We start from the raw sequence: 18,442 nt of genomic DNA, 5'->3' as shown, positions 1-18,442 counted from the left end.
TCGCTTCCCCATAGCAAGGAGGGCCGTCTGGTGAGACATCTCACTTCATGTTACTCTGAGAACTGGGGTTACGTAAGACAAGTAACCTATAGTGCTCATTCATAACACTCCGTTCGATGTCTCACTATGGGATACTGAAGCTCCCGTATTGCCAGACGAGCTTATCTCGAAAATCACCAAACCCAACCAGAATTTAAAAGTTAGAGCTCTAACTCAACAGGGGGCCCAGCACTGCATGGGCCACACTGGGAGCAGAGACGTCTAATCTGTAAAAGCGGACAAAAGTGAGCGGCGAGGACCAGCTCGCCGCTGCACAAATGTCTTGGATGGAAACACCCCTGAACAAAGCCCAGGATGTAGCCAGACCACGAGTCGAATGAGCACGCAAACCCGAAGGTGCCTGCAGACCCTGACTCGTGTAAGCCAAAGCAATTGCCTCCACAATCCAGTGAGAGAGCCGTTGCTTAGTAACAGGCTTGCCCTTCTGAAGGTTAGCCCAGGACACAAAGAGTTGGTCATTATGACGAAACTCTTTTGATCTGTCCATATAAGTGCGTAAAGCACGGACTGGACATAGCAAATTCGGCTGCTGTTCCCCGGAGGGACACATGAAACAACCACCTTAGGTATAAAGGCAGGGTTGGGCTTCAGCAACACTCTCGTTAACCCTCGGGCGAACTGAGTGGATGAAGGATGTACAGATAGCGCATGAATGTCACTGACTCGCTTGGCGGATGCCAGGGCCAGTAACAGCACTGTCTTGAGTGACAGGTGCTTCATGTCAGCTTCTTCCAGGGGTTCAAATGGGGCTCGAGTGAGCCCATCTAAAACCACTGTCAAGTCCCATAAGGGCACCAGTGACCTGGAAACAGGAAGGAGCCTGCGAGCTCCCTTCATAAAACGGCAGACCGGAGGATGTTGGCCGGCCGTCTTACCCTCAAAACCCACATGGCATGCAGCAATAGCAGCCAGGTATACTTTGATCGTAGAAAAAGCTCTGTGTTTATCAATTATCTCCTGTAGAAATGATAAAATCACCCCGACAGGACATTGAAAAGAGGTGTGCCCTTTTTGAAGCCACCAGTCCTCAAACACCCTCCACTTACAGTCATAAAGACACCTAGTGGAGGAAGCTCTCGCACTCTGAATAGTGTTTATCATCTTCTGCGGGAGACCCACTGCATTCAGATTATACCACTCACGGGCCAGGCCCATAGGGCCATGCGCTCCGGGTGTGGGTGAAAGATCGTCCCCCCCGCCTGAGACAGTATGTCTCTGCGTAGGGGGAGCTGCCACGGCTGACCGCACAGCAGCTGATATATCTCCGCCAGCCAGTACATTGCAGGCCAGTGCGGAGCTATCAGGATCATTGTGTGTCGCCGTTCCCTCACTCTGGCCAGAGTTGGGGGTATCAGCGCCAGGGGTGGAAACGCGTACAGGAGGACCGGAGGCCAAATGTGCGCGAGCGCGTCCACGCCTAATGGCTCAGCCGTAACGCACCCACAGCTGGCTCACAACCATTGGATGTAGAATCCTGTCTGCATATAGTGGTGCACCTCTGGACAGCAGGTCTGCCCCGAGGTTCATCACACCCGGTACGTGCGTTGCTCTCAGAGAGAGGAGACGGCCGCAGCTCCACAAGATCAGTTTGCGTGCCAGCATGTGTAACTGGAGAGAGCGCAAACCCCCTTGTCGGTTTATATACGATATTGTGGTCGTATTGTCCGTCCTCACGAGGACATGGTGTCCTCTGAGAAAAGGCAGAAAGCGTTTTAGGGTGAGGAACACCGCTAAAAGCTCCAGGTAATTTATGTGCGACCGCTGGAGGTCTCTGCTCCAGAGACCCCTCACCGGACGACCTTCGTAAATACCTCCCCAGCCTGTCAGACATGCGTCTGTGGTGACCACCTTCCGTGAAAGGACAGCACCCATAGGCACGCCCCGTACCAGAAGAGTCGGGTGCAGCCAGTGGCGCAGTGCCATTACGCATTTCACAGTAACCATCACTCTCCGCGCTCCATGACGCGCGGGGTTTAGTTTTAGAGCGGCTACCCAGCGCTGAAACTTCCTCATGTGTAACCGTCCCAGTCGTACGACCAGGATGGCTGACGCCATGAGCCCCAGTAACCGCAGGCATGATCTGAAAAGAACATGTTTGCGCAGCTGGAAATGAGCGAGGCAAGCTCTGAAAGCTTTCACTCTTTCCGCTGACAGGCGGGCTGTAAAAGGCACCGAGTTCAGGTGTAGACCCAGGAAGAGTACAGTCTGTGCCGGGCACAACATGCTCTTTTCTGTGTTTATTATGAAACCCAGGTCGAGCAGGTGCTTTACGAGGACATTTGTCTGCGTAATAGCCTCCTGTTCCGACTGTGCGAGAAGCAGCCAGTCTTCCAGGTAGGTTGCCAGGCGAATACCCTGTTGTCTTAACGGGGCTATCGCGGCTTCCGTACATCGTACAAACACTCTTGGACTGAGAGACAGACCGAAGGGAAGTACTCTGTATTCGTAACAGATCCCCTGAAATGCGAACCTCAGATATTTCCTGTGTGGGTAATATACTGGGATGTGGAAATACGCATCTTTCAGGTCGACTGATGTAAACCAGTCGTTTTGTCGCACGAGACGCAGCAGAGATGTGTGAGTGAGCATTCTGAATTTGTATCTTTTTAGATATTTGTTCAGAGCTCTCAAATCTAGTATTGGCCGAATTCCGTCCCCTCCCCGTTTGGGAACGAGGAAATACTTGGAATAAAAGCCGCTCTGACTCTGCTCGGCGGGTATTATAGATATAGCCTTCTTTTCTAGAAGTGAGAGAATCTCTCTCTCCAGAATATGGGCTGACTCTCCTCGGGCTTGTGAATACAGAACGCCCGAGAAGCGAGGGGGGGTGACAGCGAATTGGAGTCTGTAGCCCCGTGTTACTGTCTTGAAAACCCATGCAGACGCTCCTTAGAGCCAGCAGAGATGTTGTCTCTTAGCCTCTGAGTCTCTATTTGTTGTGTTATGGGGCCCTCTAGTGTCTGAACACGATGGTACCCCATTTCGACAATCCCCACCGAAACTGCGCATGCGCGTGACGGTGGTGCCTTCACAACCCCAGCCGGCACTGCGCATGCGCGTGACGGCAGCGGCTCTATAACCCCAGTCGTCACTGCGCATGCGCATGGCGGTGGTGCCTTCACAGACCCGTCTATTATCCGCCTTTTGAGAGAGGCCGTAGCTGCTCTCAAAAGAGGGACAGGTGACAGACTGTTTATTGTTTTTATTGTCTTTCTTTTCATTTTTTTTTGGACTGCTACCTCGGCTTGAAGCCTGGATGCGACAGTGAAAAATTGTTTCTTTGAAAACAACAACAATTGTGAAATGTGTTTTTGTGACTTAGGCAGATAGCAGAACTCGCTGTCTCTGGTATTAAGTCTGTTTCCCTTCTGGCGCGAACTTGAGGATGGCGTTGCGGCATCATTCGAGGCGGCGGGAAGATGGAGGCCTGGTGGCACCCCGAAAACACATCTGGAGCTGGGGAACAGGGAACTTCCAGCTCTGTCACCGAGGAGAGGAGAGGAGGCTGTCAGGCCGCCCGCTTCTTCTTCCTCGACTGGTGAATGAAAATCTGAGTCGGCTCTGCCTGAACGGCTGCTGCCGGAACCGGAGATTTTCTCGGCCAGCTCGTCCTCGTCTCCTGCCTGGGCTGGGGACTCGGGGCGGGCTGTGGCCTCTGCTGCCTCGGTACCTTGAACCGGGCAGGACGTGAGGCAACTTGGGCGAAGGACTGCCGCGAGACCGTCGCAGGTAGCGGCTGGACCCTTCGGGGGAGACAGAGGTGGAGGGCCTCGTCTTCCTTCTTTTTCGACTCACACCTCCGCTGCATCGAGACTAAAGCGGAGCTGAAAATAACCTCGGGAACGATAGGCATGTCGAGAACATCCTCCTCCCGGTCAGGGAGGTTGGTCAGGTTGAGCCAACTGGCTCTCTCCTGTACCACCATTATGCCCATGACTTTGCCCGTGGCCTGGACTGCACAGCGCTGCACACGGAGGCAAATGTCCGTGATCGCTGCGATCTCGTCCCATACGGCCGGCCCAGGTTTGCTCGATAAGTCCTCGCAGAGCTCCGCCTGGTAGGTGGTCAGCAGTGAGGAGACATTGAGTGCCCTGGCGGACAACGCTGCGGCTTTATAGGCCCGTTCCGTCATCGCTGACTGGAACCGGTCTGCCTTCACCGGTAGCGTGGGGTTCCTGCTTGGTGTCAGAGCCAGCCTCGGTTGTAGGTGGGCTGCCACCAGCGGTTCCATGGGCGGCATGCGGAGCAGGCCGAGCCTCTCCATACCGTCACAGTCCAGGGAGGAGGCACCCTGGATTGGGGCCTTATTACTGAAGGGGCGGTCTCTCCATGAGACCGACACCTCATCCAGCATCTCCGGGAAGACTGGAAGGAGCTGCCTCTTTGTCCTCGCTGCGTGGGGCAAAGTCTTCCCCTCGTAGCGAGACCTGGAGGTCTCCTTGGCCATTTCAGGCCATGGAATGTCCCGCCTGGACGCGGCACGTTGACACACGGCCTGCAGGTCCATGCTCAGACAGGGCGAAGCTGGTGCGCTATCGCCCGGGAGAGCAGCCATTGTTCCCGGCTTTGCAGCCTGAGCTGATGACACGAAGACATCATCGTCTTGCTCATCCGAGTCGGACAGGAGGAACTCAGAGGTATCCTCTTCGTCCTCCATGTAGTCCAACTCCAGGACATCCTCCGCGGGCGAGTCCATGGTGAGGTCCAGTTGGGAGTCCCAGCTTGGTATAGCGCGGGGCTCCGCTCTTGCCGCCACCGGGTCCCAGCCTGACACGGCGCGGGGCTCCGGTTCAGCAGCTGCCGCTGTTATTGAGCCCCAGCCTGACACAGCGCGGGGCTCAATCACCGCGGCGGACGCCCCCATGTCTTGATTGCCGGCCGGCTAAACAGCGGACATGAGGGGGTCCTGTCCCGACAAGCTAGCTTGGCGTGCTAGCCGTCGGCGGAGGCTCTTGATGGTGAAGCGGGCACAATGCCCGCACGGGCCGGGGTTGTCGATAGCCTCCTGGGCGTGTTCCAGCCCGAGGCAGGACGAGCAGACCTGGTGTGAGTCTGTGCCTGATATCTTCAACCCGCAGCCACAGAGCCGAGCCTCCGAGTCCCTGACTCCTCTGGTGTGAGGGAGAGAAGCGTCCATCGCGTTCGCCGTGGTGAAGGCGTGGAGAGGACCCGCTCGTAACAGGTACGTTGCTGAGAAAAAATCCTTCCCCACCTGTCGTTAATCCGGAGAAAAAATCGACGGTGTAGAATTTTATTCTGAAAGAATATTAACTGGTGTGTTAATACCCTTTTTATCTTCCCCTCCTCTGGTGTGAGAGAGAAAAAGAAAAAACCGTCCCCGCTACCTTGGTGTCGGTAGTGAGGAAAGGCAAGCTAGTAACAGGTGTGTTACCAGCTTGAAAAATCAAAACCTTACCTTTAATTCCAAAGAAATAAACGGCGAGGTAGATTGCAACACTAACTGGTGTGTTAGTATTAACAGTCTTCTTGCAGAAGTATATATAAAAGTAGCCGGCGAGCGCCCGTCAACCGAAGTTAGCTTGGATAGCTTGGTTCCGTCTGTGGACTGTGTGAGCTAGCCCGGCTACCAATAGAGATGTCCTCTGAACCGAGAAGAGGTGTTTGAATGATGCATGCGGCGTAGCGCAAGCTACTTATAGGGGGTAGATTCCCTGACGCTGACGTCAAGATCACCAGCCAATCAGGATTGGCATAATGAGATTGATGCTTCTGTTTGCTCCGCGATGAGGCGCATCCCATAGTGAGACATCGAACGGAGTGTTACGAATGAGAACACAACACTAGTATGTATGTGTACCATACTCTATTTGTAACAAGCCATGCATTTTTGTAGTACTTCTACATGTAACTCCTACTCAGCGCAGATCCGAGAATAGTTGATTACTCTATATCTTTACTGTTTTATTAGGTTTGGTACTTCTTTTATTCCTCACTTTTTCTCAGGTTATGGAACACTTTATTTTACCTGTATCTACTGTCTGGACCAAAATGGTGTGTTGGTGAAGTTGTTGTATTTGCTATTACTGGTAGTTAAAAAATAGCATTTAAGTAGATAAATCAACAGAGGATTAAAATTGTTGCGTTGACTCATTGGGTAATAATACAGGAACCAACTTAAAGCCCTTCAGATGTTGTTGTACCTTGATAGTGTATATTCCCAAACACATTTGCAATTCATGATATGGCCAGAAACCAATTGACACACAGTGAACCTGCTGCCCTGAGAGCCGCTGAGGGTCCGGAGCCCCGGGGCAGTTGCCCACTTTGTCTGGCTTGTAATACAGCCTTAGCGCATTACAAACAGGGCTTCACATTTTCAGTGCAAGGAATCACTGCAAAGATTACTCAGACTCTTACAAGGTCAAACATAGAAAGTTTCTTGAGCAAAACTATTAACATACATGATATTATTGTAGCCAGTGCAAAGTGACATGATTACCAATGCACATCCAATCTTTCATGGGGATGCAGTATTTATTTTTGTTTCCTCAGCTACCCACTGACTGACATTTGATCTCATTGTGGTTGTTGCTGCGGATATTCCCTTCAACGGGCTGCTGTCCTCAATAGCCTCTTGCACATTAGCAATGAAAGAACTGAGAGATTAAATACAGTTTAGTCCTATGTACTTTTTATCAGCGCATTACAAAAAAGTGTATGCAACTCTTGTGTCATCTAAACAAGTATTACAGGTTATCTGCTGTATCGCCTATAGTTTTACTTGTCGTGGATTTAAAGTATATAAAGTGTATATATGTGTAAATACCTCAACATCTGCAGTAGCACAGATCAGCACCACTCCAACCACTGAAGTGACAAGAACATTCATTACAGTTCATGTTCAAATCTCTGCTGTCTCTTTAAATTCTGCACCACAATATGTTGTTGATGGGTATTTGCAAATGCCTTGACTATCTGCCGGATATTGCTGCACCTCTTCATTAAACCATGCAAACTAATCAGACAGCGCCACCAGGTGGCTGCAAACCTTATAACTTGTGTAAAATGTATGTAGTCATGCAATCTACAACATTGCCTTCAAAAAAAGAACTTCCCCTGAAGATGTTTGCAAAGTCTTTCCAACCCAGTTGGTATGCATAAAACCGCAATCAGCAAATTTGGCTCTTGAGAGTCACGGGTAACGTTTTCATCAGGACTGCATCTGCATCATGAAACTGACTGGTGTGGAGTTAACCGGCTGCTGTGTATGTTTATTTTCCCCAATTTCCTGTGCTATGAATTAAGTATTGTATTATTTATTCCTCCAGAGTTCAAACCCCACAAAGTCCCTGAAGTCATTATCTGCTGAATGAGACATGTACTGAATGACGCCACATCGACTACATATGAGAGGTATCATCATTAAATTATTATTGTTGTCCTGATGTTATAGGCTGCAGATTTGAGACAGAAAAGGGTCACATCCCAGGTGTCATTTATATGCTTAAAGAAAAGCTGTTGTCTGTATCAATAACTGTGCATTTGTACTCCCTTAAGAGTATATACTCATTCTGCAGACAACCTTGCCTATTGTTTATTATTGGGAACATATCTCCTGATTTATGTTTCTATAAACAAGTTATATTTGCAATAACAATAAGAGTGGACATATTTTTACGTGACGGCCGTTTACAATAACCAGAATATTAAGTTAGGAAATGATGCTTCTCTTTTAAATTGAGACATCCTTTTTGCTACCAGGGATTTATCTCAAAGCTGCAACCAATTTAACTTCAAAAGCCCCTCACAAAGTCCCTTCAGTGGTTATTGTGTCTTTGAAAGCAGTTATTGTGTAGCTAAATTGTTGAAGTCACCATTGGACGGATTACAAGGCACAATATGTCTCTGATCACTGAGAAAGAAGAGTGACGCAGGACTTCTTCCACTGCAGCCACGCAAAATCTCTTAATAAAGAGCTTTGTGGGGTTTTTGCTCTTAAATGGCTGCTATTTCTTCTATAGCTCTGTTAATTGAGAAGATTTATCTTTGTAAGACGCAGCTCTCTTATTGAATTTATAGTGCAGTATGCTGAACACTGGAGCAACAAGCATCAGCTTTTCTTTACCCCCACTTCTTTTGAGTGTGATATATTTTCTCTGCTACACACATTATGAGAAAAACATCCCAGTGTCCCATATAGATACAGATGCAGCTCTGCTTGACAGTGGTTTGCGTTGAAAGAGAAATGGAAACAAAATAAATTATTTTGTAGTAATTATTGGTAATTTAACTGGAGATAAGGTATAAGTTATATTTTATCCCTGGTAATAATCTAACTGGATTTGTTTCTGGACTTGAAATGAGCAGTATAACATACCATCAAATACAGCAAAGCTGTCTTTATTATCAACCTCTTTAGGATAAGATGATTCACATTTCATGGTTGTTAATGCACGGCATCATTTCTTAGAAGCTTGTCATTTCAAAGTAAAATGCATTTAGAAATATAAGTAATTAGTATCAGTGAAACTGCTTTACAGTGAAGGATGCAGACTGCTGCTGTAATGATTACGTAATATCGTACTTGTCCATAGAGGCCTATTTGGAGAGCTCGTATTAAAGAGTAGTTTGTCATTTTGTTTTAATGCTAAACTAGCTTATGTATGTATCTGTTTAAAATGTGTAACTGTGTTCAGTCTGAGCCCGATACTTGTGAAAAGCCATATAAATGAAGTCCAGTGACTCTATGTTATTGCAGTTTTTATGTGCGATGAGTCATATTTGACTTCTTGGGATTTGCCAATAAATGTTATATGGCACTTGGAAAGAAAGTGCCACAACAGAAAGCTTCATATTTTTGGAAAATGTTGAAATCTGAATGCATTTTATTTCTCTTTGGTCTCCAAAGAAATAATGGTGAAACACCCACTGTCCCAAACAAGTTATTTTCTGGCGTTAAGACAAGTTCACATGAGGTTCACTGCGGGGAAATATTCCCTGTTTCTCAGAGATCAATCCAGGCACACATGTGCGCAGACACAGGGCCAGTCTAAATCCTGACTTTGCTCTCCATTAGTCAGAACTGCCTCTATTTCACTAAGTGAGTCGAAGGATATGAGTTAGCCTGAATAGCCACAGCTGGGGCCTGTCTGTGGCCGTAGGGAAGAAGACAAAGATTTAAAACAGGCAAGAACTAGGAAACTTTTGGACACACAAGAGCACTTTTTTAAGAATTCAAATAAAAATCCTGATATCTGACATCAAGAAAAAGTCAGTGAATAGCAATATAAAACACTCTTTTCATCATCTGATTGATAAAACACCTCGAAGAAGGTTTTGGAAGAACAGTTTAACATTTTAGGTGATCCAGACTTCAAAAGATCAGAAGGGTCTGCAACAGATTTAAGATATAATGTTAAAATACATTTATGTCAAGGCATAAGGAGAATTACTGTCTTTCTCCAGTGCTCTAATAAAACTGAGTGGTTGCTGATGTCTAAAATAACTTTGTCATTTATTGTAAAACAAAAATAAAAAACAGGTTTAGAGGCTGGTCCGACAATCTTCCTCATTACAATTCAATAACACTTGACAAAGCATAATGAAAAAACAAAAGTAACTTGCATCTTAGACGGTTAAGAGAATCCTCTCAGTCGTCAGATATACCCAAATCATTTTAACTAATGATGCTAAATTCAAATTAATAAACGCCAAAACACAATGGCACACCAAGAAACACCTTATTTTAACCCTGCACGTTTCTCAGGGACAGTAATTCATATTCAAATACTTTTTAATATTCATCTTGAAATGATCGTCCCAAGGTGGAAATGGCTTCAATGAGGACATCAAAAGTGGATCCACTTTGTTAGCACACCGGGACAGAGGTTCACATGAGGCTCATACACGGAAGAACCGTATACTGTGAGCCTGGGTCGCTGGAGCAGGAGAAGATAGATACCAGGAAAGGAAATTATGGAAAGAATGAATGTGGAAAGAATACATTTGGCGAAAGTAATCAGAAAAGCAGCTACCTTATTAAACAATATTAGATTTCCAGGTAATAAAAACAGGAAATGAATGAAAAAAGCATGCATGCTGTGTGTGCAAACTCTAACAGGACTCACATGGTGAATAAGGTAGAATTGTTGCCCAAAAAATTGACATTATGTTTAACAATAGAAACAAATTCAGAATACAAATCACAGGAAAGCATTGAAACTATGAATGGCCAACATTTATTCGAAAAAGAGAACTCTAGCAATAGGACTGCCTCACCGCAGCAGAGAGACACTTTTGTACCCAAACAATGGTAGAGAGTGTCTTTATAGATACAAAGTTTGAGGCTCAGCAGACAAGGCCATGCATCTTCAGCTTTGGCTGTCTCCCTGCTGTACTATCTAAATCCTGCCTGGCCCACAATCTGTCCGTGAATACAATACATTTGCTGACTAGCAGAAGCAACTGATAATGAAAAGGGATAAGAAAGAATTTTTGAATGTCTCTTTGTGTTACATTTAGCTGTCAGAGTGTGCAGCAGCACAAACAAACTCTACAAAGTCCAAATTATATGATGTCCCTGCCACTGTATGCACTGGGTCATCTTTGTCTTTGTTGGCTTGAAGCAGAGTGCCAGAGAGTGTAATTTGAAGCCAACTGTGGCAAAAAGAACAAAAAGAGCAAAACATTTGCTAGACACTTTCATAGGATATTTTTAATTATGTTTAATTCGGTAAAACTAAGTGAAAACTTTCAGCAGACTTTTCACATGCAAACTACTCTGAGCCATAAAGTAAAGTCTCCATATAAATAAAACATTAAACAAATGCATGTGTATTTTTTAACTCACATTTAAATTGTCTTAATTGCAATACTTTGATTCAACACGTCATACGAACTTATATGAAACATAATTACTGTCATTTGCGAAAAGAAAATCTTGTTATAATGATGAATTGTTTATGCATGGTAAACAATTAATCATTATTATTGACAATATCAATATCCTATTATTATTATTAGTAGTAGTAGTAGTAGTAGTACTAGTAGTAGTAGTAGTAGTAGTAGTAGTAGTAGTAGTAGTAGTAGTAGTAGTAGTAGTACTTGTAGTAGTACTTGTAGTATTATATGTGTGCCTTATGCTCAGACATAACACTCCCATATCTTTGTACCACAAAGGTGTGACAGTGACTTTAGAGATAAACATCTTAGCTGCACAGTGCCTGTAATCAGGCACTCAGTATATACCTGCCCACAAACACTAGCCCTTTGCCAGACTGTTCAATGTAGCATCATGTCATTATGTTTCAGCCATCTGCTGTCCTCCCTGCTTTCTGCATGTTTTGATCTCTGCCTGTGTTATCTGCCTGACTGCTCTGATTTAGACATGGTCTTTCTGACAGCCAACTTCTGTTCTGAACATAGACCAAGGAAAGTCCACTTTTTATTTCACCTGCTCTGCTCTGCATTCAGCTCGTTTACACACAACAATGGGTGAAGCCATTGATGAACATTTTCTCTTAAATATATGAAAAAGGTTACTAAAACTATAACAGAGTTTAGTGCAGAAGTCTGTCTCAAAGATGTAAATTAAACCCTTTTCTGCAATTAAAGGAAACCATCGTTGAGCCAGATTTCTCAATCACTTTGAGTCAGATTCAGTTTGAGAAGCTGATCTTTGCCAAATTTGGATTTAATCCCAGCTTGGTCGATTGAGTTCAAAGTTGGAAGCACTCAATCTCAAATGATGTTGTAAAATGTGTTTTATTCCATTTAAATTGCAGCCAACATGTAGTCTTAGGGGAAATGATTTATTGTAAACATGCCACAAAAGACTTCAAGTCAAAACAGAGAGCCACACCCTAGAACCATTGCATGACTTTTTTTTTCATTTTCTTTTTTTGTCTGACACCACATTGAAATTCCTTCTGCAGAATAATGTCACAGGACAGGCACCGTTGTGCTTCAACGGGCTGCCACGCTGGTCTCTCACAGTATATCCTCCTCTTTTGAGGAGTTGGCCCTGCAGATTTCTAATACAATTGCAATCACACATGCTATACTTCCAAAATATGAGAGCAACATTGACACTCTAACAAGGACTTAGCAACAGCAATTGCTGTTATTACTGTTTAAATACAGGCATAGTGAGCAGTTAGGGATTTCTCCACATCAAATATCAGATTAATGCACTTTACAGACCCTGGTTTAAGACTTTCTGTTTATCAATGTCTGAACCTTTTTTTAACAAGTAAGTTTGCACATAAGGAATATCAACCAATGTTTTAATTGAGTTTATTACTTTAAACTCTGCCCTGAACAAGCTTTACTGTATGCAGGTCTCAACTGTGCTGATCACTCTTCAGTGGAAACATAATAGCAGCACCCCTCAGAGGTATAGGTGGTGTAATGTCTGCTGTTTCCACTGGAAAAATTATGCACACATTGAGTGGAATTGTGGGTTCAACAGATTAAATCATTCTCAACGTGTAAGTTCTTGAGATAAAAGGTCATATATTTTCCCCTTGGGGCATTTCCTTCTGGACTCAAGCAGCTTAAGCGTACTGGAAAATGCATTATCATTTCAAGTGAATGGTATTTATTGGATCAACGTATTAAAATGTGTCTTCCACCTTTTAACAATTATGGCAAACTGCTTCCATAAACATATTCCATGTGTTTCTTATATTTCCAAAGAAGTACATTTATAATACGTGCAGTATAGAAAAGAATCTGGACAAAGTATACAAAATGAAAAACAAAATGTCCCACCTTCATAAACAGGTGACCATCAAAGTATTTCTATATCCTTTCAACATAACTGGACTTGTCATTTGATGCCAGCAGGAACAGGTGGTCACTTTGTTTAAAGGAAGCTCAGTGAACACGTTTATGTCTCCTGACTTTTCTGCCAACAACACAGGGCAGACATTTGCTTTACCACATTATATCTGGCGTTACTCTTACACTTATTTTATATTTTTATAAATATATCAAAACGTTAGTCAATTGTTAAAAAACCAAGCAGAGCCTAAGGTTAATCTCAAAGATGTATCAAGCAGAACAGAGCAGATACTTCCAACAGTAGGTAGCTGAAGAAGCTTTTGTACTAGACTATAAACAAGTATTATTATAAGTATGTTATCTTATTAAAATATTTTACTTCATTAAAAATGCCAATACCATACTATGTAAACATTCAAGAGTATGAATAAATGCAATCTTGTGTTCCATAAAGCAACTGGCAGAAAAATGTATAGGAGTAAAACGTACAATAACTTTTGTCCTTTTGTATCTCTGTGCCACTACTAAGGCATCTATGGTCATGTGACAATGTTCCTTTTCTGCATTATTAAAGATTGACAACATCCTGTTGAGAGTTGTTTAAAAAAATAAATCCACCTAAAAATAGGGGAGCAAAAATAGATTTACATTGTTTTACGGGCAACTGCATAACAGTATTTTTCTTTGTTTGTTTGCTCATTAATTTAGTTTTCATGCTTTAGAATAAATGCTCTGTCCTTTTCAGCTATTGTGTTTTTGCAAATATCTGTTAATTTTATAATATTATGTCAGGATCAGAACTACAAAAAACACATTTAAAATGTTGAAGTTTTGTAAAAGTAATGGTTATTTCTTACAGGACAGTTGTGTTGGATTGAGTGGAAATGTTTTATAAATGGTCTTTTGTTTATTTCTAAAAGACTTCTCTCTAAGTAACCTTTCTAACCATCCATGCCAACTTGTCATGGTATTTTGAATTAACACTGGTTTCTGTGAGGCTTTTTGCAGCGTGGCTGCTGCTGGCAGCCTGCTCCAGACTCAATGCAACCTTTTAAAGTGACGGAGAGCCTGTAATTTGAGAGGAGCAGAGGGGTATTATTAGCCAAAACCCCATGGCCAAAACCCAAGCGCGCGGCACTTGAGACATCCAGATGTTGCGTTTGAGGCACCCAGTGAAGTCGGGAGCAGGCTACAACTGTTTCCAAGCTGAAACAACTTGCATACATTGCTTTTCCTGCTCATTGGCAAAGATGGAAGCTGGCTGGCTCGAGTAAAAGCAGAGAAGTGAGGCTTTTTAACCCATTTTCACGCCACTTTCATCTGTTTGTAATCTGGACAAAGAGGATATTGAGGAGGACGTGAAAACTACAACGAAGCCTCAAGTTAACTGCGCAGTTTGGACGTTTAAACCTGATTGAAATGTTTGCGTTTCTACACCGGGTTGGAGTTAAATAGTCCATTAGGCTGACACTGTCGCTGAAATAACGTTTAATATTTCCTATTTGTAGGCCTAACTGTGTTTAGGACGAGTGGGCATCATGGCTTTCCTTCACTTGCTCCTGTGTGTCGGGATGTTTTCGATGTGTAGAGCCTTTTTCACCGGACCGCTGCAGCCGGAGATGTCTAACGGGACTTTTCATCACTATTTCGTGCCGGACGGAGACTATGAGGACAACGACGACCCGGAGAAATGTCAAATGCTTTTCAAGATGACCGACGAGCGAAAGTGCAGTCTCAATGAGGACCAGGACTCTGTCATACGGGATGATTTCACCATCATCAAGAGGCATATTGAGGATTCGGCCCGGGTGCTGGAGGGGATCGGGAAAAGCATCTCGTTCGACCTGGACGGAGAGGACAGCTACGGGAAGTACTTGCGGAGGGAGACGACTCAGATAAGCGAGGCTTTCACAAACTCGGAGAAATCTCTGCTGGAGCTCGAGGTGAAATTCAAGCAGAGCCAAGAGAGTGAGTCAAAGGAGGAGCACAGGCTCAACGACGACTTTCTGAACATGGTAGTGCACACACGGGACGTCCTGAAGGGCACGCTGGACATTTCTCAGGGACTAAAGGACAAGCACGAGCTCCTGTCTCTGATCATCCGCAGCCACGGCACGAGGCTGAGCAGACTGAAGAACGAATACATGAAGTTCTGAGGGAAAGTAGTTCCTACAGGTCTCATTACAGTACTTATAATGCAGTTTGAGACCATGAGACTGGGTGAAAAAATGAGCAATCATATCAGGGATGAAACAAAGGGCCAGTTCACATAATTTACGAAAATAATACTTATTATCTCATCTAATTCTAGAGCAGTGGTTCCCTGGTTGGCTTTCATTTAATGTGTTCAAAGATTGTTCTACATGTCAAAGGTCACAATATGATAATTAGGAAATAAGAAAAAACAAATGATGTTATATTTAAAATATTCATCCTTTTTTGCTGAAAAATATCCAAATCAAACTATCTGATCACTTTTGACGATCAATTAGGAGGCGAGTTGTTCACTGTTCATAACTCTTACCTGTGATGAATTGTTGCAGACACACTGCTTCTCCTTAAAGGTTCTGAAACAAAAACAAGTTGGAATCCACAGTTCGGAAAGTAGGCTATATAACCATGCAGATGATAGTCCAGGTGATATTTGTCGAAACTGGATTGCCCAATGAAGCCAACAGCGCTAAAATCCCTAACCCGGAAAGGCCTCATTTACAAATTTGTTGTATTATGATTATGTTCCAAATGTATGATACTAAATAACAATATATCAACCATGGTCAAATACAAAATGACCCAAACTCATGGACCTGTTTTGTTAGGTCACCATGTGTCTAAATCTGTTTAGTATACGTTCTTTTTTTTTAGTTTATATTGTGTTCATGTGGTGCATATTCCTAAATGAAGTTGTTCTTCAAAAAATAAATATGTCACATTGTGGGAGAAAAAGTTTTCCAATCCACTCATTGCCAACATCTGGGATAGGTCTACGTATACATATATATATATATGTATATAAAAAAGGTATTTAAAACCAAAAACATCTCCAACTGCTAGTCTTAAGTGAGAAAATGCGTTGTTTGAACATAACATCTCTGCAGGGCTGCATCTCATGTGAACAATCTTACCTTTATATAAAAGGAATAAGGAGTTGGCTATATTATTCTATAACAGTACAATGCATTTTATATAACAATATTGTGATACATTTTCTAGAAAAAAACCATTTCAAAAGTATACATAGATTTAATGAACAGAATATTGACTGGTTTTGGCTTACTATACAAACTTAGTTCCTTACCAATCGAAGTTCATCATTGTGATGCAACAGGTCAGTGATTTTCATTCCACCACAAAGTAATAAAGAGCTACCAAGGTATACAAATTATATTTTGATATAATAAATATAATCTGTCCGTGTAAATCATCATAGTGCTGACTCCCATAGACTATTGCAATGGTCATTACATACCATTATAAGACAAACAAGTAGTTATTAAACAGTAATAATGTTCAATAATGATATATGGCCTTAGGGTTAGTCAAACATTATCTGTCCGCCTCTTTTCTTGGTAGTATGTTTAAGTAGATGCATTTATCTGTAAACTGTCACAGGTTTGTGCATTTGTTTGTAAGCTTGGGTGTAAGGGTAAAACAACAGCTTCAAACACTAATCAGCCAATCAAAAAAAGTGAAAATGGGAACCATCAACTTTCCAAACACTAGTACTGTAGGTAGAGTATTCCAAGACTTATTCAGTCCTCTGTGACCAAAGAAAATGTGTGTGAATGTGGATTTTGGAGAGATTCCTTTGAGGATTAAGTCAAATGTTGGACATGTTGTTGAACTGTAAGTATCCACATTTGCAAAACATTCACTAAAGATATATTTGTTTTGGATAACTCATGGACATAGCTGTAAGCGAGGGGGGTGGAGGGCATGATGTAGTAGGCTGTTTGAATGCTCTTAACTTGAGCAGTCATTGTTGTTGCTCTTCTTTGACACTCCAGATTATGAATATTGAATAATGTTTACATATGGAAAACTAAGTTTTGCTTTTTGGGCTTGTAAACTTTGCACAATTCTTTAACTGTTCCGGTGCTTAAGGTTGTGTCATGGTTTAAAATGCATTTACTGTGCTGTTCTGCGAAGGCTGTATAATCCTGGAAAATGTACAGTGTGATATTAAGTACAGTAAGTAAATACTGTGAGTGCTATCTTTTTGTTACAAAACACCTTATTGTGTATTCCTTTTTTATACAAAGTTTCAAATTGAGCTGCATATATCTATATATTTTAAGGTAGTGAGAGCATAATAAATGACGGATAAGACTGCAGGCAGCACTTGTGGAATTCAATGTTAACAACAATCATTGTGACATTATTTTAAATCGATTTTGTTGTGTCTTCATAAATAAAGAATTGGTTTTGAAAGTGTTGTTGCAAGAGCATGTTTCTATGGGAGTATCACCCTTTCGAGCATTATTGGTCTCTTCTCTAATGACGTCAAAGTTAGGTTCAAACATTTCTTATGTAGCTAAGTTTCCCTATCGATGTCCGTATTGTACACCCCTTCAATGTGGCAGTAGCTCCTTAATCACTGGGACTGCATTGCCACGTGCTCCACAATTACAAAGCTCCCCTCCGTGTTTGCTTTACAAGGTTTTGTGGTCTGCTGTAAATTACACACACAGCCCTATATGAGCGCTTTAAAGAGAGGAAGAAGCTGGATGTTGGTATTTATGAGGAACAGAGATGCAATGAAGTTGGGTTGACGGCATTTATGGTGCGGCTGACCTTACAAACAACCTGTTTTATTTCCTGTACTTGTCACCATTCTGCTGAAAACAACATATTATTTGTGATATTATTATGATATGATATATGATATTATTATTGTGACTGTTAAGTTAATTAAAGTTTGAACTAAAATACTATGAGTATCCTGAACTTTATAACATATGGGAAAAGTGCCAACTGGTGTAAACGACGTAACAAAGCAAAGTACAGTATGACAGTTTCACTTGTACAGTAGTTAGTCACTGTCAATAGATACTTTGAGCCTACTGGTAACAGTCATGATGAGGCAACATAAAGGACACGTAAAATGCAGTTTTTACAGAAACCTTTCACCTACATTGTTATGTCCTGGAGAGGGGAAATACATTGGATAAATAAATGACTGGCATAACCTTCTGAGGATAAGATTTATAAAACACTGATAACAAACAAACAAGCTGTAATAAGACCTCTGCTTTAGCATTCATCCCAAACTATCAGAAAAGTTGTTCAACGTTGTACTTTAGATTGCATTGAACTTTTTGGTATCAATCTCAGTGTTCAATATTTTAAAATAAATTCAGTTATTGCATGCTGACATCAACAAAAACATTCTCCCCGGAAAAAGGATTACATTTGTTATATTTTTAAGGGATCTTTAAAGATATGTATAGGTTAGAATTCCTTTTATAATGCTCTGTAGGTATACTCCGGTGCATTCCACTCAATGGATCAATTCAAAGTCTGTCAAATAATACAATAGTGTCACTGTTGATGTTGCTAATTGACACGTGTGCACTGATGTCAGTTGCAAAGGTGACTGAGTTGTCAACATCACCTACCCTTTGAAACTCAGGCCTGC

The 18,442-nt window shown here is 42.7% G+C and overlaps 1 protein-coding gene across 1 annotated transcript; it reads left to right on the top strand.

Annotated features, from left to right (window-relative positions):
- Nucleotides 1-13,937: 13,937 nt before the first annotated feature.
- Nucleotides 13,938-17,235, top strand: fibinb (fin bud initiation factor b). The gene has a single exon (XM_079664704.1). It carries the CDS (start codon nucleotides 14,343-14,345, stop codon nucleotides 14,958-14,960), a length of 618 nt encoding a protein of 205 aa, XP_079520830.1. The 5' UTR covers nucleotides 13,938-14,342; the 3' UTR covers nucleotides 14,961-17,235.
- Nucleotides 17,236-18,442: the final 1,207 nt, after the last annotated feature.

The sequence above is a fragment of the Notothenia rossii genome, assembly GCF_949606895.1.
Source record: "Notothenia rossii genome assembly, chromosome: 2".
In the NCBI taxonomy this organism is placed as follows: Eukaryota; Metazoa; Chordata; class Actinopteri; order Perciformes; family Nototheniidae; genus Notothenia; species Notothenia rossii.
This window is presented reverse-complemented; position numbering and strand designations above follow the sequence as displayed.

Excerpts from the sequence above, each read along its gene's own strand:
- fibinb (XM_079664704.1), top strand. The coding sequence starts at position 14,343 with ATGGCTTTCCTTCACTTGCTCCTGTGTGTCGGGATGTTTTCGATGTGT.